The sequence below is a fragment of the Myodes glareolus genome, chromosome 23 (assembly GCF_982192425.1).
Source record: "Myodes glareolus chromosome 23, mMyoGla1.1, whole genome shotgun sequence".
Classification (NCBI taxonomy): Eukaryota; Metazoa; Chordata; class Mammalia; order Rodentia; family Cricetidae; genus Myodes; species Myodes glareolus.
In genome coordinates this window covers 38,251,978-38,268,266 of record NC_142048.1, presented here as the reverse complement: position 1 = coordinate 38,268,266, position 16,289 = coordinate 38,251,978, and the positions used below count along the sequence as shown (strand labels likewise).

General features: G+C 39.4%; 1 protein-coding gene across 1 annotated transcript in view; it reads right to left on the bottom strand.

The window, feature by feature from the left end:
* The window catches only part of Tnks (tankyrase), a 138,737-nt gene that overhangs the window by 15,866 nt on the left and 106,582 nt on the right, over positions 1 to 16,289 (bottom strand). Inside the window, exons 14-21 of the mRNA XM_085680807.2 lie at positions 15,212 to 15,357; positions 12,494 to 12,659; positions 11,048 to 11,267; positions 10,510 to 10,619; positions 8,007 to 8,195; positions 7,424 to 7,661; positions 6,514 to 6,596; positions 776 to 896 (exon numbers count right to left, since the gene is read on the bottom strand). Coding sequence (XP_085536933.1) covers positions 776 to 896; positions 6,514 to 6,596; positions 7,424 to 7,661; positions 8,007 to 8,195; positions 10,510 to 10,619; positions 11,048 to 11,267; positions 12,494 to 12,659; positions 15,212 to 15,357 — 1,273 coding nt within the window. The remainder of the gene's footprint in view (positions 1 to 775; positions 897 to 6,513; positions 6,597 to 7,423; positions 7,662 to 8,006; positions 8,196 to 10,509; positions 10,620 to 11,047; positions 11,268 to 12,493; positions 12,660 to 15,211; positions 15,358 to 16,289) is intronic.

The following is a 16,289-nucleotide window of genomic DNA, read 5'->3' as shown; positions in this document are numbered from 1 at the left end:
ATACATATTTGGAAAAAAAAACCCAAGAATCAAATTCAAAATTGTCTGAGTTTGGTTGCATGCAATTCTTGAAACTCTTAATCAGCTCCATAGAGAAACGACTTGTCTCCTTGTCTTTACTTTCTCTCCTCTACGGCAATGCTTCTACCAAGAAGAAACACAGTAAACATGGAAGAGCAGATGCCTGTGACTATGACGGGCACGGGGGACGGACACGGATGAGTTGTGGTCCTGAGGGTGGGAGAAGAGCTCAAATTGAAATAAGAAAGGTCAGATTATGAAAAGTCACGTGTCAGTGTCTGATTTTACCCCAACAGCACAGGGTGCTATGGATGGGTTCAGTGCAGGAGAGAGGGTCAGACTCATGCTGGAGGGTCCTCTGGTGGCACTGGAGAAGGCCCCCAGGGAGGTCAAGATGCAGGCAGGGGAGAAGCTGACAGAGGCTCTGAGGCCTAGCAGAGAGAATGGTGGCTTGAGTTAGATGACAGCAGTGGGAAAAAAAACCAAAGATTTGAGAGCAAATTCAGGTCACAAAGTCTCTTTGGATATATGGAGATAGGGAGAGGGATGATCCTGGGCTTGCCCAGTTAGTGAAAGTGATTAGTTAAGCTGAGAAAGGCAGCGGGCGCTATACCTGTTATCTGCACGCGCTCAGACTCTCAAACCAGTCTTTATATTCAGAACTTAGATAAGAAATATTTATTAAAATATTCATAAATTATATATAAAATATATGATACATATAAATATAAAAAATATTTTTAAAATAGCTCACCTTGTTGTCCACCTAAAAGTCTTTCAACGCCCTTAATTAACTTGTGGCGGTGTCCATATGCATTGATGCCTATTTCTTTTAATTCTTCATGACCCATATCAGCCAACACATCCAATGTAATCTGCAAAATGAAAGAAATTACATACCAAATCTGTAACAGCTCTTTGGAGGATATAAGCTCTGGCACCTGTCTATAGTGCTATGACTACCACGCAAGTTAAAGAACCTGTTTCCTTTTATAAACATGACCTTCATTCAAGCTGCTTAAGAAGACTGGCAGCCTTCTAGCTCAGTAAAAACACTCTGCATTTGCTTCAGGCAGATGGAGAATTAAGACAGAGACCCAGTGTGATGGGAGACGAATGATCACTGCCATGTTTTTTTCTGATTGCAATTCTACCATCTTCTGTTTGCCCTCAGATAGATGGATTAGCAGCTTGAAAATGGGAAGATCCCAAATTCAGTATCATGTGGGTAGCAGAAATGAAGAACAGAGGGAAGGGAGAAGCATTTTAATCACAGTATGGCAAAAGCAAGCCTACCTTAGATAAGAAAATTCCCAGTGCCAGGAAGTAAGCAAGCCAGTAGTGGACTCAGGAAGCAGTTAGACTTAAAGTTTAGGTTTAGACCACAGGTCATTTTTATAAAGAAGCAACATCAGAAACTCCAGTTTGGAAAAAAGAGAGAGATGGTTTTTAAGCTCATAAATTGTCAGGTTAGCAATCCTGCTGCCTAACACACATTCGATGTTTGCACAGAATGGTGGCCTTTGAGTTCTGGTGATTCATCTCAGATGACAAGCAGCAGCTTGCTGATTTCCTTATAGCTTTGTGGACTGTAGTAATTGTGACTCTACCTCCACCCAGTGGCAACGTTCTGAAATCACCTGTGGCCAGAATGGCACTGATAGTTTTCCAGGACAGAAAAAGGCTCTGGGATAAATATAGGTCTGTCGCTCCTCATTTTTCCTTTCTTCGGAGAACTAAAATATTTTTATAGACTTTTAAAAATCTAACTCATACAAGATTAAAGAATCATAAGTATCCAACCCAAAGAGATTGCTCAGAGGTTAAGAGCACTGGCTGCTCTTTCAGAGGTTCTGAACTCAATTCCCAGCAACCGCATGGTGGCTCACAACCATCCATAATAAGACCTGGTGCCCTCTTCTGGCCTGTGGGTAGAACATTGTACACAAACTAAATACATTTTTATATGTGCATAACTTTCTTAATCTTTACACTTTAACACAACAGGACAAATCAGGCCCCGAGCTCTGATTTTTAAACATTACACAATGAGCTGGGTCATCTCAGGGCAAGGAACACCACTGCTCATTCTCTGAAGAAATTTAGCATATTACTGCTAAGTGGCCATTGAAGAATAATTGTTTCATTCTACAAAATGGGCAAATCACTTCTAATCACCCAAAAGAAGTTTTCAACAGAGCTTTCAAAAGACAGTAAGGCACCAGATCAAATATTCATCTTTGAAATAGAACAGTTTACAAAATAGGAATCTTTACATTTTAAGTTAGAGTTGGCTTTAACATAATTTGTGAATATATCTCATCGATATATTTTATACTTTGGTTTAAACAACACAGCTGACAATAGAAACATGGCCTCATATATAGGTGGTAACTTTAGATTATACACTTCAAAATCTTTTTAATTGATGCACATAGTATACAGCTGAAGGGTGTCAAAACCAGATTAGAAGTCAAAACAAAACCCTAAAGAAAGAATATTTATAATCACATTCTAGAGAAATAAATGAAGTTTAATATATAGACTTGCAGTTAAAAAAAAAAAAAAAGGATGTAAATCTCCTTGCCCAAGCCCCTGGCCTGAGCAAAGGAACCCTGGAATTACTATACTCCAGTTTACAAAGGAGCCTCTAAAATGGCTGCCAGAGATCCTCAGCCCCTAGTATTCCTGTCCTGATTATAATCCCTCCCCTTGGGTGTGGGTGGGCTGCACTCACTGACCAGTCACCAACAGGGATAAAGTGAAAATGACAGAACAGTACTTTTCCCCTAACATTCAATCAATTCTTTAATTATTTTTAGACCTCACTGGTATGGGGAAACAGAGAACACGCTTAGGTATTTGGAAGGAATCACAGCTTTGCTTCCCTAGTTATTTTCTGTGTGTGTGTGTGGGGGAGAGTTACTCATGTCTACATCAGTATAAAATATAAAATCTTTAAAGTAAAGTTTATTCATTTACGAGCTAAAAATAGGTCAGCATGCAAAGTAAATGCCATGTCTCCTAAGATTTGTGTGGAGAGAAAATTATTTTAACTGAAAAAAATCTTTTACTTGGGTGGTGGTGGCAGCGGCGACTTTATAATCATATTTACAATGAATTTATTTGAGTCCAAGCTTTTGTTTTTATTATAATTTGAAAGAAAAATGTATATGGTCACTTTCTGCGAAAATACGCAGGTTGACTATAAATGTACCCAGTTATAGCAGCTGAGCTCCAGAAATTACAATATAAATCTAAATTTCCTTTCTCATAGACATGAGCACTCTAGATAGGAAGCTACATTTTAAGTGGGAGTTGATATTACACAGTGTTATAGTTAATTAGAAGGAATTCTGGTATATTTTTGGAAAGTATCTATATGGAATAAGAGAGCAGATTTCTGAGCAACAAATTGTGAATGTGGAGCTTAAAATATGGTACACTAAAGCTCTTCCAGCGCCGGAAAAAATGATCTTCCACCTCCCAGGGAGAGGGTAGTCATATATATGAACAGAAGGGGCAGCATAAAGTATGTCAGAGTCCCAGGAAACAGAGGAATTCAGGGGACACAATGCATGTACTGCACACTTCCACTCTACACACATTACTGGGCTGCTATAGAATGATCATGACAGAAAAATTCTAATGGTATGCTACGGAAGAATTAAGTGGACTTAATATTTTATAACTGAGGACTAAACATCAGAATTTGATACAGTAAATACAGCAGCACAGAAGGTCAAACAGGGTTGGACACTAAGAAAGGCACAGCATTGATCTAAGAGGAGAGGGCTACAATAGTTAATATACATAAGTGCAACAGTTAACATCTGGACTATGAAAAGGACACAGAAATTATTTTGGACAAAAGGAAAATCAATGGAACAAAACTTCAGGAAAAAGGAATACTAAAAACATGAAAACGCTAAGCTGTCAGAAGAAGTGATTGAAGGCTGAATCATCCAACTACTAAGTCAATAACACGAGAGAAACACACCCCAGGAGGTCAGCCACTGACAAAGAGAATCCACAACCAGAAGGAAAGAGCAAACAGAGCTGTACATTACAAGGCAAGCTGACAAAAAACGCAGAACTACAGTTTGAGGAAAAGCTCTCAATAGGAGGCAGAGTCACTTGTCTGAATTATGGTCTTTGGCTTATTAAACCAAGACAATTACTTCAATCACGATTCGAATGAAGGGATGCAGTTGTTCATGTGGCTATAGCAGAGGATGTGGTCAAACAACTTAAAGCCTCACTGTTTACAGTGCTCTCCCAGAAGATGACCAGATGGCAGGGAGAGGAGACCCTTACAGTGGAGTGTAACCTCTTCACCACAAATGAAGACCCATGTAATGCCTTAACAAAGTATGACTTCAAAGTTGACAAAAACACCCAATTTCACCAGGAATTTTAAGCATTCACATATTGTGAATATGTGAATATAATAGGCTAAATGCCTCTTAATTCGCTTTACAGTCAGAGAAAAACAGACCAAGGTGTTTAGTTAGTTCAATTCTATTTTAACTGTTTGAGTCATTAAAAATACTAAGGATGAACTATAATAAATATAAAATTTATTTAACCAAAGAAATAAAAGCATAATAAAATCTTACTATAAGTCATATAAAAAAATAACAACAACAAATAAGCAAACAAACCGCCTTCCAGACATGTTTTGAAGTAAGGTTTCACTAAAGCCCAGATTATCTTCTAACGGCCTAGGCTAACCTAGTGCTAATCCTCCCAAGTGCTAGTTATAGGAGTGTGCCACCTACCTAAATTAACCCAAGGTATTTAAGTTAAAGACAGACTACAAGCTTACAAAGAATAAAAGTCAGTGCAATAATCCGTGAAGTACATTCTATCTATGTCACATACTGAAATACTAGATGAGTTTATTGATTACAGAAAGGGGTTACCTGTAGAAGCTGATGGTTGGAAAGGAAAAGTCTATGACAAATTGCCTAGGTCTTAAGAAGATATGAAAGTTCAGTTGGGTGGTGGCGGCGCATGCCTTTAATCCCAGGACTTGGGAGGCAGGGGTAGTCGGAGTCCTATGAGTTCAAGGCCAGTCTGGTTTACAAAACAAGTTCCAGGACAGCCAGGCTGTTACACAGAGAAACCCACTCTTGGGAAACTGAAAAAAAGAGGAAAGTTTATATATACATACTTGCTGTGAGTTGGGCTGAGCCTTCAAAAAGGTAAGCTCTAGCTGGAGTTAGTGGTACACACCTTTAATTAATCCCAGCACTTGAGAGGCAGAGGCAGGCAGATCTTTGTGAGTTCGAAACCAGCCTGGTCTACAGAGCTAATTCCAGTACAGTCAGGACTACAAAACAGGATGTCTCAGAAAAACAAAAACTAAAATGAAACAACAACAATAACAACAAAAGGAGGTCCTGCTCCCTAGAAGGGATAAGTTCCAAACGAGTTAACGCTTTGTCTCTAAATGCTTAAATTAAGGATCTTGAGACCAGGAAATACCCTGGAGGACCCAAGTTTAAAGCAAGTGTCCCAGTAAGAGGCACATGAGAAGACAGATACAGGACAAAGCAATGTGACAACAACAGCAGAGACTGGAGTAATGAGACCATAAATCAAGGGGGCAGGAAGGGCAGGGAGCAGACTATTCTAGAATGGCTGCAGGGGGCTCACCTTGACAACTGGATTTCAGTCTCCTGAGAAAAGAGATTCCTGTTAGGCTATCAAGTTTGTGGTCATCTGTCATGTGGCTCTACTGAACTCAGAGCATATAGCTACTAAAGAACAGACTTTTGTGCATGGGGCAGATTGTGGACCACAAGTGACAAAACAAAGGGATCTGCAGAAGTTCCTGAAGCTGGATAGATCTTAAAAAGACATATACTACTATAGTCTACTTCCCTGTCAGAAAGGCTGACATGGTGTAAGGAGGTAATTCTACAACTGGGAGGATGATGTACTGGGCTTTAAGTGCCTCTCCCATTCTCCAGCAGGAACACTAAACTCAATTTCATCTTCAGTGTTATCACGGAACACAGCAGTGGACACTTATTATCCTCGACAACACAGTCCAGCAAGCAGAAGAGCTCTCACTAGTAAGCACATGAGATGAGGATATAAGTGCCAGTGTCTTCTGGAAACAAAAACCTCAAGACAAAATAAAACAGTATTATTGAGGCAGTTTCTTGATCTAAGTTCACCAAGTGTTCTCCCAATATCCTGTACCCTCACTTCTCAGGGTCTAACTTGACGTGACAATCACTGAGAAAGACTGCTCATAAAGAGAAAGGATAGGTCTCCCAACTGTCAGATAGATGGAGGGAGGCTCCCTGGCTTCTCCAGAAACTGTCACAGGCAGCTAACAAACAGAGTAAAAACAAATAGATCACGCATGAGGCAGATTGTGGAACACTTTAGGTCACAAAATAAAGAGGATATGTAATACAGAAAACAAATAGCTGCAGGTTCAAAGCTGAAAAGCTGAAAAAGTACACAAGAGTTTACCTGCTCTGTTTCAAAGATATCCCGGAGATGCTCAAGGCCAAGGCTTTTAAGGAATTGGCTGATATTCATATCAAGACCCGCAACTAAAACAGAAATATTTAAATCTCTTAGAATTTTCTAAGTTTCAGCATTTCCATATAACTCAATTTCTTTATTTTCACTCGCTCACTCGCTTGCTCGCTCACTCACTCACTCACTCACTCACTTTCAGACAGGGTTTCTCTGGGTAACAGCCATGGCTGTTCGGGAACTCACACTGTAAACCAGGTTGGCCTCAAACTCACAGAGATCCGCCTGCCTCTGCCTCCCAAGTGCTGGGATTGAAGGAGAGCACCACCATTACCTAGCATAACCCTATTTCTTGACCATTGCTTATACAGATGATTTCACATGATATAAAATAATGTCAAATACACATACTTAAGTACTTCAAGTTATTCTGAATTTTATCTTTGGCATAGCAATAGAATAATACTTATATTAATTCTAAAACATACAAAATATAGAACTAAAATATAGGTTTATATATTGTAAGATATATAACAAATGTATTAACTTTTAATATAACAATATTTTATATAATATTTAAGGATTTTACTATTTTTAGTTGGGTGTGTGTATATGTGTGTGTGTGTATATGTTTATGTGTGAGTATACGCAGGTTGGGACTACTCAGCCACTGTACCCAGCTTTTTACATTGGTGCTGCTTATCCAATGTCAAGTCTTTATTTCCTTTCTCCTTCCCCTTTCCACTCATACCCCACCCCCATCTTTGATAGGGTCTTACCATGTAGTCCAGAATGTCCTTGACCTCATAAAGGTTAAGAGAGAGGCTATCTTTGTTTTTAATAACCAAAAGAAAAAGGTAACTGATCCACTAAAAAATTTAACCCAAGAAGCACTACCCACCTTCTCCTTCTTTCCTTTCTGCACCGGCAGCGCCATCCCCTGCATTGGAGGCCCCTCCTACAGCCAGCTCTGCCAAAGGGCCAGTCAGGTTATCTATGCTGCTGGCAGCAGAGAGGCAGGAGGGGGTGGACGCTGGTGAGATCAGAGAGGCACTAACCACAGTTGCCTGAGGTTTAAAACAGGTAGGCAAGGCCTCCGGGGGCATGGCATCTATCAGCAAAGCTCGGATATCATCAGCCTAAAATAATAATTAAAGAAAACACAAAAACATTATAAATGTTAAGTCTTTCACTAAGCACCAAGCATTTTGTGATTTTTTTTTTTTTAAGACCACCAGGCACGGAAACTGATAGTTGCTTTTGGCTAAAGGCATCTAACGTTGAGTGGTGGCTGTGAACGGGAGTTGCAAGTTAGGCAACTGGCGTGGAAGCTAAAGGGGCTGATGACACAGAAGTACAAAAGGAACCGAGGGCACATGTAGCTTTGGCTAAGATTTTCAGGAAGAACGCCAGCTCTGCCAAATGAACTGTCAGGATGCAAGGCATCCTTGTGAACAATAACCACAGCTGCCACAAGGACTTACCGTTGCCAGATCTAAAGGTGTCTGACCTTCTTGGTTCTTCATGGTTGGGTCTGCGCCATGTGCTAGGAGTAGGGCACACAACTGTGTCCTTCCTTTCTGGGCAGCTTCATGAAGTGGAGTAAAGGCCCACTTGTCCGTTGCATTTACACATGTGTTGTATTTTATCAGTAGCGCCGCTATGTCAACATGCTAAGAAAATCAAGAGGACACAGAGGCTTAAGAAGAAAACCACCAGGTAGAGTTCCATCAAGTATCCTTGTTTCTATTTAACAATTCCTTCCAGGCCTGTGCTCTCATCCTTAATAGAAATTTCTTCTTAAAACAAACACACACCCAGCCCCTCTACTGTGTTTTGGACTTGTCTTCCCACAAGGATTCTCTTGCCCTTCTGTTTGTTTTTGTTTTCTGAGACTGGGTCTCATGTAGCTCAGGTTGGCTTAAAACTCGTTATTCTGAAAGGAAAGATCAGGTAATTCCTAAGAAAGGTTTCCACTGCCAGTAATATGAAGGGGAGGGACACAATGAAGCTAGGGTTCTTCTGAGATCAGGCTACTTTGAAAACCCTTTGGGGATTAGGAGAACATTATAAAATTAATTTTGCAGTTTATGTGCAGAGTTCTAACATGAAAGCTATAATTTTATCAAAATCACTTCAAACAAAATAAAACCCCAACTGTCTTCTTTCATTCAAGGATGTGTTGGAAAAGCACTTCTATTCAGTCAATTCAAAACATGGGATAATTTAAAGCTATTCCTCAAATCATATGAGATACTTAAATTGTGCTTCCTGTATTTTACTAAAAGAGTAAGGCAATTTGGTAGACTAATTGGCATAGACTTCCAAAATTATATAGTCCAAGAGAAGTTATAGTTTGTATGTATGTGGGTGTATAAATGAGCTGTGTATTCAGTATGTATTGTTAAACATTCTTTCTATTGAATCTACAATAGTGTGTATTTAGTGAAACCAATTACATGCCTGCTAAATTGGCTGGCAAATGTCTAAAAGACCAATTACGAAGAAGGAGTATTACCCAAGTAGAGTTGAAATACAACTCTTAGGCTTTTCAGTTCTTTTTAGATAGCTATACCACTAGGGCAAATAACAGTAACAAAAAATGAGGGTCAAATGCACAGAGAAGCTGCAGCTTAGCTCTGGTCTCCCGTGACAGCAGAGCACTGAGTGAGGAGCTTAGACGAGGGGCTGAATCTGCTGCAGTGTCTAGTTTGATACCAGTTTGATGGGTTTCAGCATTAAGCTGCATCACAAAATGCTGCGAGTGACAAATGGCATAAAGACAGGGGACTAAATTTTAAAAAGATGGGAAATAGGAGACAAATACGGGCTATAGCAAAAGCCATTTAATTGTATGTAGTTTTTACAACAATGATGGCATCCCTTTGAGGGAAAACACTGCAAAATGAGAAAGAAAACAAACCAGCCAAATGACTTACTCTTATAAAATCACAGGCTTTGGGTAAGGGAAAAATACCAACACTTTTATATTTATTAATAGTACAGAAATTAACTCCCCTTTGTATGTACAGATTAATAATACCCAACACATTACAATATAAAGGATATTAAGCAGAATAAGGCCCATTATCATAAATTCTCATGAAACTTGTAATTTTTCTTTAAGCTTCTTAAACATGTGTTTGTCTCTCTATTTGAAAAAACTGAGGTGGCTTTTTAAAAAAATGCAGATCTAAAGGGCAGCCTGAGCTCAAACCTGGCATTTGAGAACACAGTGTTACAACAGAACAGTAGGGAATGCTCTTTAGTTTTCTCTTCTGGCAGAAAGAAAAGGAAAGCAGGACTGTGGACACTTACAAAGTAGGTTTGTATGAAAATCAACAGTGGGGGTCACTACATCACCCAAGAACCTGATACCCAGGAACTGCTAGATAACTGGGGATTTATATCCAAGATGGAGATGTGCAAAAACAGACAAGCACGGGAACATTCTTCATGTCTGACTTATTCTACTGCGATGCATTAGGCCTGAGCACCTTGGTTACCGCTAGTTCTGACAAATGGCATCAAGGCACTGGAGCACCTCCTCTTCCCTGTGAACACAGTTACAGTGCCTGCACAGATGGCTTTGCACTTTCACTTGGGAGGTCACTCCCTCAGCAGAATGCTATTAAACTATGTGTGAATTGCTTAACTACTTGGCTTGACACTTTTAAGATTCTAGAGATAAGTGTAAGCAACTACAATAATTTCTAAAATTTATCTGAGGTAGAGGTAAGATCTCTACATGACCCATTACACACCAATTACTGTGTTAGATAATGTGCTAGAGACAGAATGCTTTCAAAACTGCGGGTATTCTTCAAAAAGGAATTACAAGGGAAAGTATGATAAAACTTACATAGATGGTTAAAATGCATTCAGCTATGCTGCTGGTTAGAAATCTGTTCCTTAACATGTAATACATATTTAGCAAAGAATTAAATGCCAGGGAAGGTTTCTAGATGTTCACTATGTCATGCTCACCCCATAAGATGCTGCATTGTGAAGTGGAATTAAACCTCCTTTGTCCTGGGCATTAACATCAGCTCCATGCTCTAGAAGGTACTCAGCTACTTCCAGGTTATTGTAGCCTGCTGTTAAGAGTAAGAAGGGATACGTCAGGTCAGGAGAAACAAATACAACTCTCACACATGTGTAAATAAAGACCAGAAAAATTTAAGATTTTATTTTTTCCTCAAAGGCTAAGACTATCTTCACATAATTGAGTCTTACTAAAGTGTACAATACATGCCAATCTCTTTCACAGGCACTGCAGGCACCAAGCATGAGTTTGGAGATCTTAGAACAATGACAATCTACAGGTGTTGATTCTCAGTTGTCTACATGAGTTCCGGGAATTGAACTTGGGTTGAGAAGCTTGATGGCAAGCACCCTTACCTGCTGGGCTATCTCACCAGTCCTCTTTCACCATGCAAGCCAAGTAGTTAAGCACTGGCACACATTTAACAGTGTTCAACTGGATATTAAAAAGGACCATGGGATGACACACAGTGACGCTTACCTGCCAGGTGCAGAGGAGTTGAGTTTCTGCCCTGGGTGTCTCTGCAGTTGATATTCTCTGGGGTACAAAGCTTCTGCACTCTGGCCAGGCAGCCCTTCTTGGCGGCATCTAGCAGTGCGGCGTCCCCCCTCAGTAGGTCCTGAATATCTGTGTCTCCTTCTTTGACCAGATCTAGGGGTGTATTTCCATCTCTGTTTTTCTTAGTGGGATCTGCTCCATGCTGTAAGACAACACCGAATGGTGACTGTGTGTTTGTAAGTGGGCAGATACCATAAACATCATTTAATTTGCTATCTATACCCTGGCTTGTCAGGAAAAAAAAAAATCTATTCTACATGCACTTTGAAAACAGAAATCTAAATTCTGCTTTATTTTATAACTACTTAGAAAAGTGACCCAAATCTTGCTAACTACTAACTAAAATTCTCAGGGTCCCAGGTGACAGTGAAGCTGGGAGGGTACTGGGCATCTTCTGTTCTTTTGTGACAAGCTTTCCAAGACACTTGAAGTTACCTCTGAAATCTCTTCCACTTTTTATAATTGTACAGATGTTAATTTTGGCCAGACTTAATTGTAACATGCCCCCTTCTACAAACAAAGAGTTTTACTGATAAAACTAGGGCCTTACACTTGGTAGGCAAGCAATCCACCGCTGAAGCATAGCCCTAACTCAAATTGCATAAAGATATTTAGGCAGCATCACTAGAAAGAAAAGAGAAATAAAAAGAAGTAGGAGAAAAAACTACTGAACTCTAAATGACATTGGCTAAAAAAAGTATCATAGTTTTACAAGTGTGGTGGCACACGCCTGAGATCCCAAAATTTGTGGGGCAGAGGCGGGCAGATCTCTGTAAGTTCCAGGCCAGTCAGGAATACAGAGTAAGGCTTTGTTTTAAACAAATAAACCCCAACATTCAAGTAGACAATGAATTAATAATGAACTAAAATGATTTGCTTTTTTAAACTAATTAGTGGTAATATTTGCCATATATATTTATGATATTAATTGTATCAAATAAAAACATAAAATGTGCTTACATGTAACAAGAATAATTTTTCTATGGTTAAGATGGGAAACCACACCGTTGTCTTCCATGACAAACAAGTGTTTGTGATATTTAGTAAGGCTGAGTTATCATTAGCTTTGAGGGTAGCAATAGTAACTGTATTGCAAAGAGCAACATGAGTGAAGAGGTTTCTAGGTCATTTTTCCTAATATTGGTGCTATATTAGAGAACCCATGCAAATTAAATCAGCTGTCCCCAAAACCTTCTTTAATAACATGACTTTCATTGAATCCACTCAGAAAGGCCTGTCAAACACTATTTAAGTGTCATGACGTCACCTGGAAATGGACGGTCTCCTCAGCATTTGTTTTCAATAGATCCCAATACTCTTAATTTCAAGCAATAATTAAAGCCAGGCAGCTGCTTCATATCTACATACCTTTAGAAGGAGTTTGCAGATTTCATATTTTCCCTTGGCTGCCGCTTCATGGAGAGGGGTAAATTTCCACAAGTCTGCCACATTGACGGAAGCGCCATGCCTCACCAAGAGCTCAGCTACCTCGTAGTGTCCATAGGAGCAGGCATTGTGAAGAGGAACCAAGCCACTAAGCAAAAGAAAATTAGAGTTATAAAACAGATCAGATCTTTTAGCTAAAATAACATAATAAAATGCTCTTTTGCTGGATGTGGCGGTACATGTCTATAATCTTAGTACTCGGTAGGTAAAGGCAGGAGTACGAGGGCTACAGACGGGTTTTCAACCCAGCACAGGCTAAATGAGACTCTGCCTCAACTCCTCTTTCTACAGGATTGGGGACACTGAACATCTGCTCAAAAAGAAACACTTCCTCTTTAGTCTCTTAGATATGGGCTCCCATTTCTGGGCAGGACTAACAATTTTTATTTACTGTGCAGTAGGTATGTTACCATGGCACATGTGGAGGTCAGAGGACAACTCTGAGTCAGCTCTCTCCCATCCCTTCTATGCAAGTTCTGGGGTCTGAACTCAGGTCAACAGACTTGCACAGTCAGTACCTTTACCTACTAAGCCATCTCACCAACTCAAACATTAATAATTAAAAAATTCCAATATAAAATATTATATTACAGCAACCATTAGTCTTGAAATACATGTAGATATACACACTCACAGAATAAAATGTAATCACAATACAGTTTTTTTGAGTATTTAGTTGTGCTGGGATTAAAACCCAGGGTTTCATGCATGCTAGGGTACTCAACCACTGAGCTACACACCTAGCCTTTTCTATTTTAAGATATTCTTGAACTCATTCTATAAGCCAAGCAGGCACTGATTTCAAATCCGAAATCAATTGATTGATTGATTCTGATCAATCAGAATCAGATTGATTTCAAATCCCAACCCGAGCAGTTGGGACACTGGGCCTGTTTAACATAATCCTTTCAATTCTTACTTTCACCCCAGCAATGCTAAGCTCTGCACACTACAAAGTATTAGCACAAATACTAACCAATCTGTTTTTAATCATCTCTCAGATTTTCTTTCACTTTGATTTTATTAATGAAAATTCTTAGCATACTTATATGATGCATAATATACAATAATGTAATATGCAATACATAAAATATACAGGGCATCTACTTATTCAGTTGACAAGTTTCACCATTTGTTTTAGTTATTTTTTAACTCATAACGTTTCAGTAGTTGTTTCTCTGCACAATTTAAAATGTTGACGTACCAAGCATGAAAACACAAATTTGATCCTAGTGGTGGTTCACACCTTAATCCCGGCACTTAGGAAGCAGAGGCAGGATCTCTGTGAGTTTGTGCTCATCCTGGTCTACACATAGCAATTTTCAGGGGGCCAGACTATAGAGAGAAACCTTCATCTCAAACAAACCAAACTCTAATCCTTTCCCCCATAAGAAGGGAATTCACCAAGGGAAATAAATGTTCTTTGCTATAAATTTTACTCAGGTAAAAGAACCTAGCACCCTTGTTTCCTAAGGAAACTTTCAGATGACCACATTTTCACAGAAACCAGGTGACATTCTCAAGGGTAGCTCAAAAAGACAGACTATCACATCAGTGCACTGCAGGATCAGCTTTAGTTGATGTAGGACACAATAAAAACAAGATACCGGCGCTGTTCTGGCTTGAAATCTGAAATGATGGCTTTATTGTAATATGCTGGCACACTGGCTGCTCTCCAATGCACTACAGTATTTTGAAACAACCAGAGATGATGTTCTCAAATCATCATGTTTGGTGCATTACTTTAGAAAGATAAATACATAATGGTTGCCTGAAGCCTAAGTCATGCAATTTCATTTATAGATCTATGCAAAGCAAGTGCATAGAACACGGCTGGTTTATCTGAGCGGGTGCAAAATTAACTCAGGCTATGGAAAATCTTCTGGCTAAAATACTCCTCTTACATTTCTCAGCAGCTGCTTGAAAAGTTTTACCTGGTTTGTCAAATAATTCATCTAATATAAAAATACAATTTAAACTAGTAGAAACAGAATTATATTTCTATCAACACTGGTGATTTTGGCATGGACTGAATTCTTTTTGGAAGAAATCATCTATTTTTAGTAGCAAAAAAGTATGAGAAGATGAATGTAAATTACATATTACATGAAAACATTCATAAATGAATTAAAATCCTACACACAGGTATGTAAGGGATGCACCAAATCAGAAGGCATTCCATACATATCTCCTACTGGGTGAGACCAGGTGAAGATCAAAGCAGACTATCGAACAGCACCCTCACCTATCTACTGCACAGTGCAAACTTAGAGGTGTTAAGTGCGCACAATCCAAGCGATCCACAATTGGTGTGCACAACCAAAGATAAAGCTGGACAATTACAGGCAAACTGCTCACTTTGCATCTTTAGGAGGTGGAATGAATGACCCCTGTCTTTCTATACTGTATGTTTGTTTAAATCATGATTTAAGTGAAACATATATTGTTTAAGTGGGGAAAGCACCTACAACACCAAAACACAGCGTTTCAAAAAGGATTATCTGTCATTTGTAAATTTTCTTGTTCTAAAGAAATTAGTTATGTTCTGTAGGTAAAAAATATGTAATTTTATGCTAAAAATAAGTAAATAGATTAAGTATGAGGAAAATGAAGCCCAACGACCTGGATTTGGACACATACCCTTTGTCTTTGGCGTGGACATCAGCTCCATGATGTAGAAGGTACTCCACAACAGACACGCGGTTATAGCCTGCAGCAAAGTGTAGGGGTGTGGAATGCCGGCCCTCTAGATCTCTGCAATTCACATTCTGTGGGCTGCAGAGTTGCTTTTGTGGTGTACGCAGACACAGAGACAGAAACAACACCATTAACAATCATTCACAGATTTTTCTCTAAAATTGTGTAGCATTTAGATCACTACTATTATACAGCAAATATTCTCAGGATGAGGTAATTAAATGTTAAAAATCAGCACCATAGCCAGACATGGTGAAGCACACCTAAAATCCCAGAGCTGGGGAGGATGAGGCGGGAGGATCTTTAATTTGGGGGCTAGTGTGGGTTACACAGTGAGTTTGAGGACAGCCTGGGCCACATACTGTTTCAAAAAGCTCCAAAGAAGAATCCCCACTCCGTTTGTGAGTACAGTGGCCACAGACACTCTCAGTATATATACAGGGGAATTTGGTCTTTGTCAGCATGCCCTAGACCAATCCAACAGAAACCCCCAAGGGCAGCAAATGAAGCCTCCGCCTCTTCTGTGTCAATCTCATCACATGAATTTTTACGGTACACTTAGATGTTCTTTGCTCAAATCAATTTGACCACAAGGGACTAAAGAAACTAAAGAGAGTCTCCTTGAATGTGGGTCAAGAGAAACTTGTTTTTTAGAACCTACAAGCTCTTGATTCTATTCTTTTCTGGTTGAATGTCAAAGAAACAGTATATCCTGTTTTTCAAATTTTAACACACTTTATACAGTGAACAACCTTTTCCTTCCCTTCTCCCTCTAATTCTCTCTCTCTCCCCTTCCCCCCAGGAGGTGGGGTGGGAAGAAGAGGTAGAGTATCACTCACACAGTGCAGGCTAACCCAGAACTCAGCAATGCTCATGTCTCAGCTTTCCAAGGGGGTGAAAGGCATGAGCTACCACACCCAGTTAGCTTCTAATAATTTCTTAGTCTTTTCAGAAAAAAATACACCAGACTGAATTTTTAATTTGTATGTATTCTTTGGACATTTACATTCCACTATCAAAA